Source organism: Chironomus tepperi, unplaced genomic scaffold, assembly GCF_022539635.2.
Source record: "Chironomus tepperi strain 1889 unplaced genomic scaffold, CSIRO-AGI_Ctep_v1 contig_58, whole genome shotgun sequence".
NCBI lineage: Eukaryota > Metazoa > Arthropoda > Insecta > Diptera > Chironomidae > Chironomus > Chironomus tepperi.
This window is the reverse complement of record NW_027226180.1, coordinates 1,835,145-1,852,279: the sequence shown is the minus strand read 5'-3', so window position 1 is coordinate 1,852,279 and position 17,135 is coordinate 1,835,145. Positions and strand designations below refer to the sequence as shown.

General features: G+C 35.7%; 3 protein-coding genes across 3 annotated transcripts in view; 1 reads left to right on the top strand and 2 right to left on the bottom strand.

Annotated features, from left to right (window-relative positions):
- The window catches only part of LOC139100228 (platelet binding protein GspB-like), a 14,846-nt gene extending 11,241 nt beyond the window's left edge, over nucleotides 1-3,605 (bottom strand). The window contains exons 1-2 of the mRNA XM_070652838.1: nucleotides 2,682-3,605; nucleotides 133-2,385 (exon numbers count right to left, since the gene is read on the bottom strand). Coding sequence (XP_070508939.1) covers nucleotides 133-2,385; nucleotides 2,682-3,312 — 2,884 coding nt within the window. The 5' untranslated portion in view covers nucleotides 3,313-3,605. The remainder of the gene's footprint in view (nucleotides 1-132; nucleotides 2,386-2,681) is intronic.
- LOC139100405 (procathepsin L-like) lies at nucleotides 478-17,135 on the top strand. Its single transcript, XM_070653021.1, has 5 exons — nucleotides 478-1,792; nucleotides 15,666-15,975; nucleotides 16,165-16,307; nucleotides 16,453-16,756; nucleotides 16,981-17,135. The coding sequence occupies exons 2-5, from the start codon at nucleotides 15,744-15,746 to the stop codon at nucleotides 17,133-17,135; spliced, it is 834 nt and encodes a 277-aa protein (XP_070509122.1). The 5' UTR covers nucleotides 478-1,792; nucleotides 15,666-15,743.
- hog lies at nucleotides 3,605-11,068 on the bottom strand. Its single transcript, XM_070652857.1, has 4 exons — nucleotides 11,026-11,068; nucleotides 10,755-10,969; nucleotides 7,000-7,103; nucleotides 3,605-5,345 (listed from the first exon to the last, which is right to left on the bottom strand). Exons 2-4 carry the CDS (start codon nucleotides 10,888-10,890, stop codon nucleotides 3,630-3,632), a joined length of 1,956 nt encoding a protein of 651 aa, XP_070508958.1. The 5' UTR covers nucleotides 10,891-10,969; nucleotides 11,026-11,068; the 3' UTR covers nucleotides 3,605-3,629.

The window sequence follows — 17,135 nt, the reverse complement described above, 5'->3', positions numbered from 1 at the left end:
GCGAAATGGCACCCGAAATGAAATATTACTGCTTAATTTAGAGCTTTAACGGAGCCTTTAAAGCTTCATGTTGCTCTGGGAGGAGGGGTAGGGAAGAAGGGAGGTAGTGAGAGCTGATATGTGGCAACCTACCTTGATTAATCACTCCAACTTCCTCCTCAATTGCCTTTGTATTATTTATCACAATTGCCGTATCGTCACACGCTTGAATATCTTCTTCAACTTCCGTGCTGGATACATGTGTTTCATTTTGTACATTTTCATCATTATTGTCAATTTGCGTAGTAATTTTATTGTTAATTTCAGTATTGCTATTTTGTACTTCTTCTTTTTGTTCGTCTGATGTGTCGCAGTCAACGTTATCGTCGTTTTGTGTATTAATAGGGATTTTACATGTGCTGTTATCATCAATTTGATTTGATTGGCTGACTGTTATTGATTCAGTTTTGAGGTTACTGATTGTGTCTGTTATCTCCACATTATCAGTCGTAGTATCAGTTCCTTCATCATTTTGACTGGTTTCTTCATTAAGATTAGTCTCATCAGCAACTGCAGCTGAGTCCTTAACCTGACCTTCAGTTTCCACTTGACAATCTTCAACAACCTTCAAATCATCAATCAACAAGTTATTTTGTAAGCATGTTGATGTCAATTGTGTGCTGACGTCATCAAAATTTTGTGGAAAAAATATCTCATCCATAGTCGTGGCATAAAGATTGTTTGAGTCAGCATCATTATTCATTAGAATATTGTTTGAGGTTTCTAGGAGATTAGAGAGGCTGACTGACTGCTTCGCTGGCTCGAGATTCAAAATTGTTACTACTTCTGGTGGTTCTTGGGTAGGTTCGGTGTGAGTCGATGTTGGAGGTACTTTATGGACTTGATTGAGGTTTGATGAGTAAAATTCAGATGATGAAGTTGGAACTGATGGATAGTTTGGATGATGATGCCTGAATTGTTGGGCATAATGGACAGGATCACTCAAAATTGGTGAATTTTGAGATCTTATGTCGGATTTGGGTGACGATTGGCTAGTCACAGGTCTAATTGATGAGGTATGACCAAATCCAACCCTGGCATCATGATTTGGATTGAAATTTGGCTGGATATGCCCCAGACTAGCTGGAATATTTGCATAATTTGGTGGTTTTTGAGCAAAACTTGCAGACTTTTGAGCTAAATTGATTAAAGTTTGTGTAAAAATTGTTGAATTTTGAGGATAACTTGCCGAATTTTGAGGTAGATTTGCTGAATTTCGAGGAAAACTTGCCGAATTTTGATGAAAATTTGATGGACTTTGGGACGAAATTCCATCAAATTGTGGCAAATTGGCTAAACTTTGAGAAAAGCTTGCTGAATTTTGAGGGAAATTTGCCAAATTTTGAGACGAATTTGCCGAATTTTGACAAAAATTTGTTGAATTTCGTCCATAATTTACTGAATTTCGTCCATAATTGACTAAATTTCCACCAACACTTCCAGATCTTCTATCAGAATTTCCAGGAATTCCAGGCAAATATGTGATCGGCCCATGATTGCCATTCACATCAACTTGAGCAGATCCATATTGATTAACAGCATTCACACTGGGATTACCAACAGTCGTCGACATACTTGTGTTGTTCATCAACATAGGCGTCGAATTGACCACATGATAAGGAACTGGTGCTGTGTATATTGTAGTGAATGATGTGTTATATGGATTATTTTGAGGAATATTTGCAGCACTGAATAGAATTGGCACTGGAGCTGTAGTTGCTGATATTAATGGATTTACTGGTCCAGGTGTCATGTGAGTAGCAGTTGGCTGTACATTTAGCACATTTTGACTTGACATTGAGGGACTTATGGTCTGTATTGTCATACTAGGAATAACTGATTGAACATTGAGTCTAGTCGTTGAGAATTGATCATGAACTTCCACGCTGGGTAAATTTTTATTGTTCAATTGACTTCCAGGCTCATTTCCAACAGATTCTTTGTTGACATCATCCAGTGTACCTGCTGATTTTCCACCTTTTTTGCTCTTCTTCACAAACACACCCAATTTCTCATCCAGAATCTCACTGTCCTCATCATCAGATACGACACTTTTCAACACATCTGATATTTTTTCTACAATCACCTGTGCTACTTCCTTTTTTATAATTTTCTCTTTAATCTCCTCAACTGCTTTCAACATAATTTCCTTAATCTCATCGACATCTGTTGACGACAATTTTGTCTTTCTGGTGGAACATGGCTCGGTTGTGTCAATTATTGGCTGTTGATCAGCAATTGTGCTTGGCTTTTGAGTTGTGTTGGGATGTTTAGAGGATGTTGAGGATTTGGAAGTATTTTGGAGGACTTTTGAGCCTGTGTCGGATCTTTTGTCATTCATCTCACCTGTTGGAAGAAATTGATTAGTTTTGTATGGGATATAATTGATTTTTGGTGATGTGGGTACGGCACTAATTACGTTACAGATTAATGAGCATTTTTCTCAAGGTCAATGACAGATATGAAGTCAGAAGTCTCGATTTCGACGAACTTATGAGACTTAGAGCGTGACCAAGAGAGGTTCCCCAGCTTGTATGGAACCCCAAGTCCCTTAACCCACTCTGTACCTTCTGTCTACTCATGCTGTCTTCTTGAACGTAATAAGAAAACGATCCAATAAACCCCTTTTTCATTTAACTTACTTGCTAGCTTCTTATTGACCAATTCCAAATCTCTGTTAATTTCAGCATCAGTTCGACGAACTCTCGATGGTTTGTTGTTGGATTTTGACTGTTTTGGCTTCATTGGCTGCTCAGATTGGCCAATGACGTTCGATGTTGATGGTTTTGGTGGGTTTTGAAGCATTTGTTGTTTAATTTGTGGATTTAAACTTGGAAGACTTTGAGGATCAACTCGATATATTGGACGTGGAGTAGGATGGATTGAAGCTTGATTTTGTGGGATGTTGGAGATTTGATGTCTTACAATTGAGTTATTGTGGATTATTTGCTCAGCTTGTGAGTCTTTTTCATAGCTCGTTGATTCAACAAGGTTGCTTTGAAGCTGTGATGGATATTTTGGTTGAAGATGAACTCTAATGCCTTCAATTGAAGTTTCTCCATTGGATGTCTTAAAATGTACATTTGCTGAGCTCGATTCCCCATTAATCCTTGAAATTGTATTGAGATTAGGATTGTTTGATAAATTTGCAATTTGAGACGGTTCAACTCTGTTTGACACTGATGATAGTTTTGGTTCTGATCCTCCTGGTTCCCTCTTATCAGCTTGTGTCTTTCGATGTTCATTTGACTTTATTTTCCCAGCTATATTCATGATACTTTGAATTGCCTTACTGGTTCTTGTTGTATCGTCATTAAAATTGTTAGATTTAGTAACTTCTGGCTTGTTTGGATGTTCTGCTGATTGTTCAGCATTGAATAGATTTGATTGTTCCTTAACTGGAGATTTAACAGATTCATGTTGATTCTTCGGCTCCTTATTTGATTCTTCTGTGGGTTGTTCAGCTTTAAGGTGTTTATTCAACTCTTCAATAGGTTTTACAGGTTCCGGATGAGTATTTGGTGCTAAAATATGAGAATTTGTGGATTCTAACCTTTGAATTTCATTAAATTTATCAGAATCCTTGCAACTTAAGTTAGAATCTTTAGTACCTGTTGACTTGATCCTGCTTGACCACCAAAACTCCTCATTGGACCTGGATTGTCCATCACAATTTGACCGATAAACTTACAGTCATCCTCATTATCAGTCACATTGTTGTAGTAATCCAGGCTAAATTTTCTATTTCCTGAATCTGTCTCAAATGTTCCATAAGTATCATTTGGAGCAGACGTTAAGTCTACAGTTTGATATTTTTGAGCATATAATCCAGATGTTATTGTTTCAGACTTGGTTCCAGATGTTGTTGGAAATCTTGGTAAAATCTTGTTAATTACAGTCGATTCAGTTCCTAAATTTGGAACTTTGTTGATGATTTTTGACTTTTCTGTCGAATATCTGCGAATAAGTTCAAGTTTTGGTGGAGTTATTGGGACTTTTGAGGTCATGGTTCTGGCGTTTGATGCTGGATCTGTATGAGTCATTTGATTCCTACAGTCTATTGATAATCTCCGAATAACTTGGACATTTGAAGGCTTTTGAATTATTTTTGAGTTTAGAAGTGGTCCAGGTGTTGAGGTTTTGCTCATTAAATGTTTCCTAAGGGCTTCAGATGTTGAAGGTTGGTATTCTGGGTTTGTTGATGTTGAAGACTTTGAGGTTATGTTGTCAACTTTTGAGGTTATGTTGTCAACTTTTGAGGTTAGGTTTCCATAATGTGTGGCTTTGTTGTCAATCTTTGGTGCTGTATGACTAAAATTTGAGGCTGATTGACTGAAATTTGAGGTTAAGCTTCCTAAATTTGAGGTTAGAGTTCCAAAATTTGAGGTTAGGTTTCCAAAGTTTGAGGTCATGTGACTAAAATTTGATGATATGTTCATGGTATTTGGATTGTTGACCTCAGACCAGTCCAGTGTATTCTCATTTGAATCATCTATTCTAATAACTTCTACATCGAAATATTTTGTAGGTTCCAGTTGGCCTTTACCAGGCTGTAAAGGTCTTTTAAGCAATTCAATCAGCGTCGATGGCTCCTTACTCATTTTTAATGAATCTACAAACTTTTTCGACGATGGTTTTGAAGAATTTTTTGATCTTTTCCTTACAGCACTCGAATTATCACCAATTCTCCTTGACTTACTTCCAATATTTTTTGAATCTTGTCTAAAAAATAAAACTTTAACATCCTGAACGTCTTTTTTTGCAGTCTCTTTTTTAGCATCACATAATTTACTGTCTACAGTCTCACATCTGTTAACTAATAAGCCTTTATTCTCAATTTGTACATCAGCCGTTGATTGTGTTGACCTTGACGCCATACAATCGTTTGCGTCATCACTGTCGTTAAATAAAGTCAAAATTGATTCACGATTTGGTTTATCGTATTTTAAGTCAATCTCTTTTTGGTGATTTATGGACGTCTGTTTGACTTCATCATCGGAAAATTTAAAATCATATTGAATTAAAAAGTCATCGGAATTTGTATTTTTTAGTGTTAAATTGTCAACTGGATCTAGATTATATGTATGATCCATAATCTCATTTGATGACTTTCCGTCCACATTGTCGTCATCGGCAATCTCAACACTTTGTACACTTTGATATTTTTGGAGTGAAAATACAAATTGATTTGAGTCATAGGTACGTTTTGGTAGTGGATTAACACCAAAGCCTATATAATCTCCAACTTCTAATTTTCGCATTTCATTTGTTAATTTTTCATTATTTACATATGTGCCGTTTGACGACTGAAATGAGGAATGAGGAAAATATGGATTAATATTGATTTTTTATTGAATATTTTAAATACGATAGGGTTGTGTTGCATTGCTAAGGTCTCTCTACGAAAACGTGTATCTTTCCTCAGGGGGTGTGGATGATATTTTTGGGTTAGAGTTAAGAGGGAAAGGGTATAGATGGATTGCATGGATCGTCGCATAAATGAACAATTTATAGATTTTTTCATGAAAAACTAGAAACTTGAAGAATTTTTGTCCAAAAAGTGGAAGGTATCTGACCCCAAGTTCACTCTTCCTCACCCAAAACCACTCCCCCTTTCCTTAAATACGCTCCTATCTCCTTTTCTCCTTGGATACCCAAGCGAGACAAAGTCGAAAGAAGAGTCGATAAATGGAGTTCAGCTAAGCATTTAGCTTAGACCCTTTTACCCCATGATCGTGGAATTATGTGGAAGCCAAACGACCTCCAAATGGAAGAGAGTTTCATTTGATATTATTAAATATATCCAGGAAGGGGGACTAATGAGGAAATTGAAGGAAGTGGTGTAGGAATGTGGGCTGGTAGTTGAAATCAAGCCCATAGAGCCATGTTCCTTGCAATGTTCTGAAATTGCTGCTATCTAAAGTCATTTTAAATTCAATTAATGTAGCTAATGCCGCTTAAATGAATTACTTTTGGATGAAATACATTGCAAATATCATATTGTAAATATATACTGCATGACATCACAGATTTAAATTTCCACATACAATAATGCTTGCGAATATTTCTATTTATAGTAAATCTAAAAATAATCGTTCATAAACATTTGTTATATTGAATATAACTTTTATGACATTAAATTCTTGTTTTAATGAATCCTTTTTACATTTAGGATTATTTATTTATTAAGTAACGGGGACATAAGATGGGGGATGGGGTCGATTTTTGGGATGATCCTTTAGAATGAATGAGATGGGGCAAGATGAGAGAGGCTGGTTTGAGATGTCCCAAGCAATACATAATGGGCAGCATAAAATCCAATTTTTCATGTCACATAACATTTAAACAGCCCTAAATCGCATACTTAATTTTATGATTTTTTTTTTCACAAAAATATTCATGTAATAAATATTTTTATTTTCAAAAAAAATACTGCGAAATCCTCAAAGAAAACAACAACAAAAAATCTGATGATGACTTAAAAATGAGAAGTTTTTTGAACTTTCATTCAATGACATCATCAGCAGAATATTATTTACAGCAGAAAGCCTGCAGCAAGATGATGATGATGTAAATAATGTCCAAAATATGAGCAAAATGATGTCAATTGTTGGATTTAATTTTGTGTAAATTTGTGCTAAATGAATTAATTAAAGATAAGGTAAGGGGTGTAGACAGAAGGAAAGAGAATTGAGGTGACATAATTGTCCACAATTCGATGTAAAAAATGCTTGAAGCCTAATATTTGGTTAGGGGTTCTCAAAATCTATATTTTGACAAATTGTCGTGATCCACGACTAGACCAGGAAGTCTTAGTCTCGGTATCAAAAAACCTTAGTGACAGTTCTCGCAACCAGAGCCACAATTCGACTTAAATTAGAATGGTAGACTTCGAGCTTTGCCAACAACGCAACCCAACACATAACCATGCAAAAAAATCAAATTATTGTCCATTCCTACCTGTGTATCCCTTAGAAAAATATTCTCATCACTATAAATAATTTCACATTGTAATCGTGACACTCTTATGCTTTTTAGTGTTATTGTGCAGTTTGGTGAACGGCCTGTGAATTAAAAAAAACATCAAATATTTAAAAATCAAGCATAAAATAAACAAGGAAGTTGTGAAACATGTGTAGAACATGGTATGGTGAAATACAGTCGGAACATCATGTGCTTAGATGAATGCGTGAGTAGTTTGATAGTTAATAGTGTAAAATAATCAGATCAGGCAAAGTGACTGCTTGTGGGTACCCTAGTGGTATATCTGCACCATGAAAGCATGCTCTTTGGATATTTGGTACAGCAAAGAAGCTCAAAAATCAGTTAATCGACAAAGCGTGATTCTGGCATAATGCCAGGACTCGGCATACATCTGGACATCGTGCATGGTACATGTGCACGGTATATGTGCATGGTATATGTGCCAGATGTATACCGAGTCCAGCATCATGCCAGAATTACCTCTGCACGATATTGAATGTCGGATCAATTAACTGACTTGTGCTATTTTGAATTGATTGAGAATTCTCATAAGGCACGCTCATTTAGATGAACATGCTCACCGTCAGTTAGTAACAATTAATCCGTATGGCTAACAAAAGTCAAATGTCAGAAATTTGAATCAAAAATTTTTCAAAAATTCCCATAAATTTGCATAACATTTGATTCAACGACTGCACACAGACATTGCAGTCACAACATGTATTTCTTCTTCCAATTTCTCACCCACACAAATGAAAGATATTTTAATGATTCACAAGTTTTTTGAGACATGATGTGAAGATTTGAATGTAAAAAAAAAAAAATAGAAATCGAATGCAACTGGATGCATGGATTTGGATGTTGAGTCACAGTTTGATGCTGTTAAGTGATTATTAGTGTAAAAACAGCAATAATTGGTGAATTAAGGAATTAAGCTCATTTTCCGCAAATGTGTAGATTAGCGAGTATGTTCATGATCCGGAATTAGCGCAGTCTACCTAGCCATGACCTTTGTCTAGACACACTTAGCTATTCATATTTGTTTTTGTGTTAATTCAGTGATTTTGAATCTTTTTTTGAACACAACATAGTATAACTCATGTTAAGTGTGGAATCAGTGAGTCATACCAATTTTAGGAACAAAACTGAAGATTATGCAGTCACACTTTGGTATCGTGTGGCATAGATTGAGAAACACTGCTCTAATCTATTCAAAAATTGACGGAAACTCGTGGCACAATATCATTTAATATACATTTGACACCATTCAAATTAACCACAAGACATCCCTTGATAAAGGGTCATGTGACCCCTCCCCTTTCCCCTATCATTTGCCTTTTGACTTAGCCACAAAAAATGGATAAAAATACCACAAAATGATTCAATAGTAAAATAGAAATGAGCTGGATTTTATGACTAATTTAGGCATTTTATGTAAATGAGTCAGAAAATGTTAGTAAATATTACATTAAGCTATTTGAAAGAATATCAGCTTAATGTGCGGACAGAGAATTTGTACAAAATAGGTGACAAGACCAGCAGCAGAGTCAGAAGGACACCCTTCTGTTGTAGCCTTAGGTCGACATAGGATCATGGTGACAAGAACAGTAATAGCAGCAGTAACTGACTCCGGGAGTCGGATTGGATTACTGACTGGATTCAATTCCGACTCCAATGGATTTCAAAATCCTGAGAGTCCTGCCAACTCTGTCCAAATTTTGAAATTGTGCTTAAATTTGGATAATGACTCAATTAAGGCTTCGAGCCTCAATGTCTTGTCCCAGCAAAATGGACGGATTGTAAGATCTAATAAAAATTTAAGATTGGCTTTTTAAGGAGACAAACTAGTTTTTAAGCCAGGAGTTACAATTTTTGTGTCCAAAAAATCTTAAAAAATTGAAAAATTTTATCCAAAAAATTGGACTCTCTCCTTGAGTGTCTTATGAGCATGCGCCACACATTTTGAGAATTAAGCTACTTTCGTTATCAAAATAACATAAAAAGCTTTTCATTATAAATTAATGGGAGCACATGAAGTAATGAAAGATAATGATTTGTGAATTAATATGACTAAATATGTTTGAATAATCTGACAGAAGCGCAGCTGTGAGTGGCGTATTGTGGTTGAATCCATAATTAGTCATCTTTTTTTAAAGATAAATTTTAGAAAATATTCACAACTGACTTTATTAGTCTAGTGTGTAAGTTGCCCATTAGACTTCAAATGGCTGGAAAATTAAGTTGAATAGAACTAGTTGATTAATCGGCCCAAAAACCGGTCCCTGACTATCGTGTCGTTGACTTGAATTAGGTTTCAATCCAACACTATGCAAGAGTCATACCCAGACTGTGGAAATCTGAGTGTCGAAGTCCTTCGACACTGAATGTCGAAATTTGGATTGATTTCAATTTAATTTTGACCGTTACAAAAATTTATGTAAAAATCCAGGAAGCTTGATTGTACACAACCTAAATATGATTCAAGAAAAATAATTAATTTGAGAATTTTGTTTTCTATTAAAAATTTCGGAAGTTTTATAACGGTCTTTCTAAATTCAAAAATAAACGGTCATTTATTTTTTTAAAAACAAAAATAACGACCAACTTCGACATTTCCACAGTCTGGTCATACCAATCTGGTGTCGAAATTTGGATTGATAAGCCTATTTATAGACCAGGGGATTGTGTAAGAAAAGGAGAATTTATATTATTGTGATTAAACTTTTATGTCTAATCAAGTCAGGTCAAGTCAGAGGTCAAGTCAGAGTCTAGTCAAAGTCAAGTCAGAGTCAAGTCAGAGCCAAATCAGAGTCAAGTCAGAGTCAAGTCAGAGTCAAGTCAGAGTCAAATCAGAGTCAAGTCAGAGTAAAGTCATAGTCAAGTCGACTTCAAGTCAGAGTCAAGTCACAGTCAAATCACAGTCAAGTCACAGTCAAGTCAGAGCCAAATCAGAGTCAAATCAGAGTCAAGTCAGAGTCAAGTCAGAGTCAAGTCAGAGTCAAATCAGAGTCAAGTCAGAGTCAAGTCAGATTCAAGTCAGAGTCAAGTCGATTCTGGTCGACAATTTGGGTAATCAATCCATAATCTGCTATCAGAACGGTGTGACGATTGCATGTTGACGACTTTATATTGAATCTGGGATCAAGTCATAGCTATGCAATCATGAGTCTAGATTGTCGATCGAGTAACCAATTTGTGCTATTCGTGTCGAGTTTCATTGAATCTGGACCCAAGTCAGAGTTGTAAATTAAGAGATTTTTAATCATTTATACATCACATGTCATTCTACCGGCCAGACACATGTTGTGTAGTAAATGGCGAAAACATCCGGTTTTGAGTATGAACATTGACAACTTGCTACCCAATCGACAATAGTTTTCTAGACATTCTATGAGCAATTCCGAGTCTAATCTGATCTAAACTACGATTCAATATCGTTGCAAACTTAAATAGATAGCAGAACTTTAAGAACTACAACATTTTACAATTAAGTCACTACCCATCACCACACGGAAGTTCTAACTTTATCACAAAACACTAAATTTGCAAGCATTTTCTTATCACATCCCACTCCAAAAAAAAAAAATATTTTTAATTTGATCTTTTTTAATAAAAATTTTTGTCAGTTCCGACAGTAAAGTAAAGCAAAAAAGACACAAAAAAAGAGTCACAAACACATTCAAAGAAGTGTGAACCAAAAAAATTTATAAAAATTATGAGCTAGAACTCACCAATTGTTATCAGTCTTCTAATGATAGGAATATGACTATCATTTGTTCGTGAGCCTTCACGTTTTAGAAAATATTCCATAGTTATATAGTCATCTGTTTCGCAAAATTTTCTCGATTTTACTTCATTTTTCATCATTTTTTATTTCACAAAAATTTTTTATTTTTATTTTTTTTTTTTTTTTTTTTGGATACACCGAAAAGTTCACATTCAGATACTAAAAAGAGACTTTTTTACATTTGTGAGAAATTTAATTAAATTTGTTAATCTCACCTATTTAATTAAATTAAAGTCAATTCCGCTTTGTCAAAATTATAAAATAAAAAATTCACACACAAAAAAAATTAAAATTTTTTTTTAAATTTATTTTCTTTTAAAAATAAAAAAGGAACAAAAAAAATGTGAATTTTTGCTTCTGTCTTATTTGACAATTTCGAGTAAACTGAGAGAGTAAAAATTGTTGTTCAAGTGATGTGTTGATTCTGGCTTTTTTGGATGTGTTAGTGACCGACTGTATTTGCACATTCTCACTTTTTTTGGATAGCTGTGTGTCGGTGAGTAAATTTTGAGATTTTTTAGTATTTTTCTTAGAAATTTATTTATTTTTTTTTGGGATTTTTTGGATGCAAATTTTGGAATCTTGGACTTAATGGCAACTGATCATTTGGATTGTTATGTCCACTTTTGATCAATATCCTCAAAATTCATCTAATTTGATAAAATATGAGTCAATTTGTGAAATAAAAATAAGATTTTTTTTCTCATTTTAAGCTTGACTTATTGTAAGATAACTTATGACTGAGAGCTTATATATCCACTTAATAGAGGATGAGGTAAAATTGCATAAAAATGTTGAATTTTTCTAACACAAAAACTGCAAGTTTTGTCATCAAATGATCACCCATCCAACTTACCTACCCTCTTGACATGCTTATCTATCGAATAAGGATACTCACTAGGCAATACAGGTTTTGATGCTTTTGACTAGGGAAGTGCCTTTGTCTTTTGAGGTTCCTATACTCAGGCGTGTCTAGAAAATAACAAAATTTGCAGCATAGGTCGTGAGTCGAAGTGGTTTGGTGCCGTAGTGGCTTTTTTCAGCTGTCATCCAAAGCCTCTTTCTGTTGACGTCTAAAACAGGCTATATGACTTGGTGCCCTTTAAAATTACCACTTCTAAGTTTTAATTGTCCCAAGAACTGATGGAAAAATGTCTTCGATAGATATAAAAAAAGTACAGTAATGCAGCTATAGAGCCAGATTTAGATGCAAACTAAGAGAGGTCATGGATCACATTTGACCTTTACTGCCAGTGAAATAAGTAAGTAAGTAAATGCTACACTGTCTCTATTAACATGAGGCTTTCTTCTCCGCGACTTAGTTACTGCACACCGACCTTGAAATCATGAGGTTGAGACTAGACATGAGAAGTTTTGCAACGCGGTTCACAGACACCATTTGAAGGTTACAGGCAGTTATGTCGTCAAAAAAGTGTTTCGAGTCTCACTATAAACTGTAAGTCTAGATTTTAAGTGCGGGGACTTGGCGAACCCTAACTCATTAAGCTATCATCAGCCTTGAGACACATGTAACGCAAAGCTTCGTACATTCCAATGGCTGTCTGTGAAAGATTTTTATCTTTCATAACAAGACAACAATTGACAACTCTGTATACAGCCATAAAAAATCAAACAAAGTTATAAAGAAGAAACCAGCAGGAATGGCAATTTTGGATAGTAACACAGAAACCTGTTTATCCACTTTATCTACACTCTATGGTTTAAAAGGAATTTATCATCTTATTTACTGAGTTGATACAATGTTATATCGATTAATCTGGGCCTGATTTATATAGCACTATACCCACAGCAACAAGTGGTACCATAATATCGGATAAATTAGTCCCAGATTCATAAAAGCTGCTAAATTTCTTGCCATACACTACTAACCTAAAATTGTCACTTAACATACCCCTGACGTACACCACATGACGTCACATAACCAATATCCATCAAAAAGTATTACAATATTCGATAAAACTTAAGAGTAAAAAAATTTCGAGTGTGTCTGTGTTGATGGATAAGTCAAACAAGTTTTTTTTGGATGCTGTAAATGTCGATGCTCTTAAGTCATTAAATGAGGAACGAAAATAAGAAGAATAACTGAAACAAAAACAAAAAAATGCGATAACGATTGTGAGTCTAGAATGAAATTTCCGGTTGAATTATTGCAAACGTCAATGAAATTTCTGGGGGGTTCGGGATGGGTTATCAGGATTTGACCTTTTTAATTGAGTGTTGGGAATGAGGTCTTGGATTTGATGATTTATTGGGATCAAGACCGAGACTACGACTGAAACCGTAACGATACCGAGACCGGAACTGAGACTGAGACCAAGATTATGATCGAGACTGGGATTAAGACTGGGAATGAGACTGTGACCAGGACTGAGACTGAGACTGAGACTAAGACCAAGAGTGAGACCGAGACTGGGATCTAGACTGTAACTAAGAATGAGACTGAGACTGAGATCGAAACATGGACCGAGACTGAGACTGAGACTGGGACTTAAATTGGGACCGACACTGGGTGCGAGATTGTGATCGAGCATGGGACTGCGACTGGTACAAGACTGGAAGGGAGATTGGGATCGAGACTAGGATTGAGACTGCAACTTAGATAGAGAATGAGACCCAGAACAAGGCTACAAGGGACTTCTTCGAAATCATGGACAAATGTCAAGTCCTGGCATCCATATTCGCTAAGAAGCAAAAGTGCCTTGATAGCTCACTTAGCAAGGTGCGGGTCACGAAAGTTGGTGTTGAGTTTTGAACTCCAGGGTTCGAATCAAGGACTAGTGGTTTTTCGGAGGAAATTCGGCTTCTTAAGTGGAGTTTATTGAATAAGAATCAACGTCCTGGTGTAGTTGGAATGATCGAGAAAATTCCGCAGAGAGCTTAGTATTGAGGAACGAGAGCTGAACCTAATAGAATTTGGAATACTTGAGCTTATATGTCCAAAGAGGGAAGCGCTTTAAGAAGTTGTCGCTCGATTTAAGAGGAAGGATGAATAAATAATAAAAATCCCCAAAGGGTTTTTATTTTAAAAAAAAAAAAAAAAAAAATATCGAGATCCCTTAGTGTTCAAGGTGAGATGAGTGGAGTGGGCAAGGAGGGGATTTAAAATGATACCCCGAGTGTGGCCTTGAGCTTTATTCTCATTGACATTTCCGGATGATCCCTAAATACTATATATTAATAAATAAATCAAAACACTTTAATTAAACGCAGTTAACGAATATGACGTGTGAACATGTGTATAAAATATACGAATTACTGATAAGGTCTTTCCCGTATTTTAAATATTCACTGAATATTTCTGAGAATACAATCTTAATACAGCCTTAATAGGACATCAATTTCCAATAATCCGCAAATTTAAAATTCAACTAAATTTAAACTTAAGCCTTAAAAATTCAAAAATTCCAAAGTCTCATCGTCTGTCTTAAACTTAAATCAAAGCACCAACACAACCCAGCCATACTCAGCTGTTGCTCTATAAGTATATAAGCTCAACTCACATACACATTCATATCCAACACGATTTTGTCACACAAGTGCTAATTTAAATGTGAAATTTCTTGAAAATCCCTTCAAAAAAAAGAAACAAAAGCTAGTGCTCAGAAATGTGTTCAATACTCGTGCAACATTGTAATACATGTGAAGTACTGAGGGCTCGGAACTCTGAATTTTTTATTAAATTTTATGAGATTTGTACTTTGATTGTTGAATGGATGAATGTAATGGACTTTTAATGTTTTGAGTGAGATGGAGAGCGTGATGGATGTACTGTTGGGCTTTTTAAGAGGGTTTATTTGATGGTTATGTGGTTGATGGACTTGGCAGTGTTGTACTTAGTATTGGAAGTTGATAGACAAAATTCAAGCGGTAGAGCAAGCTTTAGGTGATATCTGAGATGAAGCCATTAATACATGGGGTCATTAACTCAATTCAAAAGGGGAGGGAGGGGAGTATTGGGGTCAAAATCCCCACTTTTTAGTTGAAATCTTCAATTTGCTAGGGTTTTCAATTATCAATCCCAAAATCCCTCAAAATGAGAAGAGAGCTTCAAACTTATTGGAATCCAAGCAATTTGTGGGGAGCCGAGGATGTATAAGTGGCCCGCTGACTACACATCTGACTATAAGTATCTGTAAAATCTGTCTGAATTTTTTGAAAATATCCACGAATTTTCAAACTCAAAATACTGTTTAATTAGTAATAAAAATTATATAGGGTAGTAAAATTTTGAGAAAAAAGAAACGTGCATCCTTTAAGTATAAAAGAACTTTTGGTGGAGCTTTTCGAGCTCAGTTGCGGTTCTAGATCTGAAATTAGTGAAGCAGTTTTGGTGGAATATTTTAAATTATTTTGTGTGATAAAAATCAGTTAAAATTAGGATACTGAGGCTTATTAGTGATTAAAGTGATAATGAGTAGCTTTAAACCAATTTATGGACTGTGTTTTGTGTTGATTGTGTCTGGTTTCGAAGTAATTCTTGCTGATAATCCTCGAAGCATAACGCAGAGATATTTTGAACAGTGGCAGGTTAGATTTTATGGAACAGACACTGTCGTGAAATGAATAAACCCTAACAGACAAAGAGGATGCTTTCACGAACGGTAATACCACTAGGGTACCTAAAAGGGTCTCTTTGCCTGTTCTGGAGACTTTCAATTTAACAAATAATGAAAAATTGTCAAAAAATTAAAAATTGCAATTTCACGATTATGTCTAGACTTCACTTATTACGTGACACTTTTAAGAATGAGAGGGTCAAAAAGTCAATTTTTCCGTTACGTAATCAATAAACATCCCACTAACCCCATACTAATTTTCAATCATTTTAATTCAGCGGAAATACAACACATATTTCACAAATGAAGTGGAAAGAGCTGCTGCATTCAAAAATTTTGATATAAATTTCAAGAGAATGATGCTTCAACGCGTCAAATACTATAAAGGAGATTCAACTTATTTGCTTGAATTGAATGCACGTGCATGTCATGACCCCAAGGAGGCTTGGATAGGAGGGAAATTTCCTGAGAATGCAAATAGGGCAGTAAAAATGAATAGAGCAATTAAAAAACCGATAATTTATCCAACACCACCAAAGAGCCTTGATTATAGGAATATGGGGATGGTAACACCTGTTGGGGATCAAGGTAGGTAGTGGATTAATGGTTTGTGTAGCGATTGGCTCAAGTCCGACCTTAAGAGGGACTTGACTAGGCATCGTCGCTAAGGCTAAGTACAAAAGGAGTCATTACACCTAATTGAGCCTAATTAAGCCTTAGTGGACCTTTACATGACCTAAATCCAATAATATTCCGTTTTATTCTATCATACCGCAGGTTTTACATGTAACAGCTTTTATGCTTTTGCATCGATTTGCGGAATTGAAGGTCAAATTGCTAAAAAGTATGGAAGACTTGTTCCTTTATCGGCACAACAGATAGTCGACTGTTCAACTGATTACGGAAATTTGGGATGTGATGTAAGTTGAGTAAATCCAGTGGTTGGCAACCTTTGTGCCGCGGCACACCTTGGTTGTAGGCCTTGACTCTTCATTGTATTTCCAATCGTCCCTCGGCACACAGGTTGTCCACCACAGTCTTAAATCATCCTATATCCATTTCCAGGGAGGTTCCATCGCCTCATCATACGACTTTGTTGACAAAAATCGTGGAATTGCCAGCAATTTTACATATCCTAGTACAGGTGTCAATCAAACGTGTCAATATAAAAAGTCTATGGTCTCTGCAAAAATAACTGCTTATCAATTTGTGACTGGTGATGAAGAATACTTGAAGAGTGCCTTAGCAGCTATTGGTCCACTTCCAGTTGGAATGCGAGCTAGTTTAGAGTCATTTTATTACTATTCGAGTGGGGTCTTTGATGATCCACAATGTGATCAAAAATTGGATCATGCTGTATGTCTTGTTGGTGAGTTTTAGGGAGAGGATAAGGTGTAGGGTCATGTTGGGTTGGAACTAGCGTTTTCGGCTACATTCTGACATTTCTACACTGTGATCCAAACAGGGGATGGGGAGGAAGGGGTTGGCCTATAACCTCCTACTTCCTCAACTTCCTGGGTACTTCCCTGACCCTGATCATCAGGTCAACCCACAAAATCACCGGCACTCATTCAATGATTCCTCAATTTTTAGGTTATGGAACCGACAACTCAACAACTCCACCGACTGATTATTGGATAGCCAAGAATAGCTGGTCAACTGATTGGGGTGATAATGGATACTTTAAGCTGAAAATGGGATCAAATTTATGTGGAATCACTAACTATGTTGTTTACCCGACTGTATAG

Bases quoted from the DNA above. Each gene is read 5' to 3' on its own strand.
- hog (XM_070652857.1), bottom strand. From the start codon at position 10,890: ATGATGAAAAATGAAGTAAAATCGAGAAAATTTTGCGAAACAGATGAC. The intron at 7,104-10,754 runs GTGAGTTCTAGC...TTTAATTCACAG, and splicing joins TAGAAGACTGATAACAATTG to GCCGTTCACCAAACTGCACA. The intron at 5,346-6,999 runs GTAGGAATGGAC...TCCTCATTTCAG, and splicing joins TTTTTCTAAGGGATACACAG to TCGTCAAACGGCACATATGT.
- LOC139100405 (XM_070653021.1), top strand. From the start codon at position 15,744: ATGATGCTTCAACGCGTCAAATACTATAAAGGAGATTCAACTTATTTG. The intron at 15,976-16,164 runs GTAGGTAGTGGA...ATCATACCGCAG, and splicing joins AACACCTGTTGGGGATCAAG to GTTTTACATGTAACAGCTTT. The intron at 16,757-16,980 runs GTGAGTTTTAGG...CTCAATTTTTAG, and splicing joins TCATGCTGTATGTCTTGTTG to GTTATGGAACCGACAACTCA.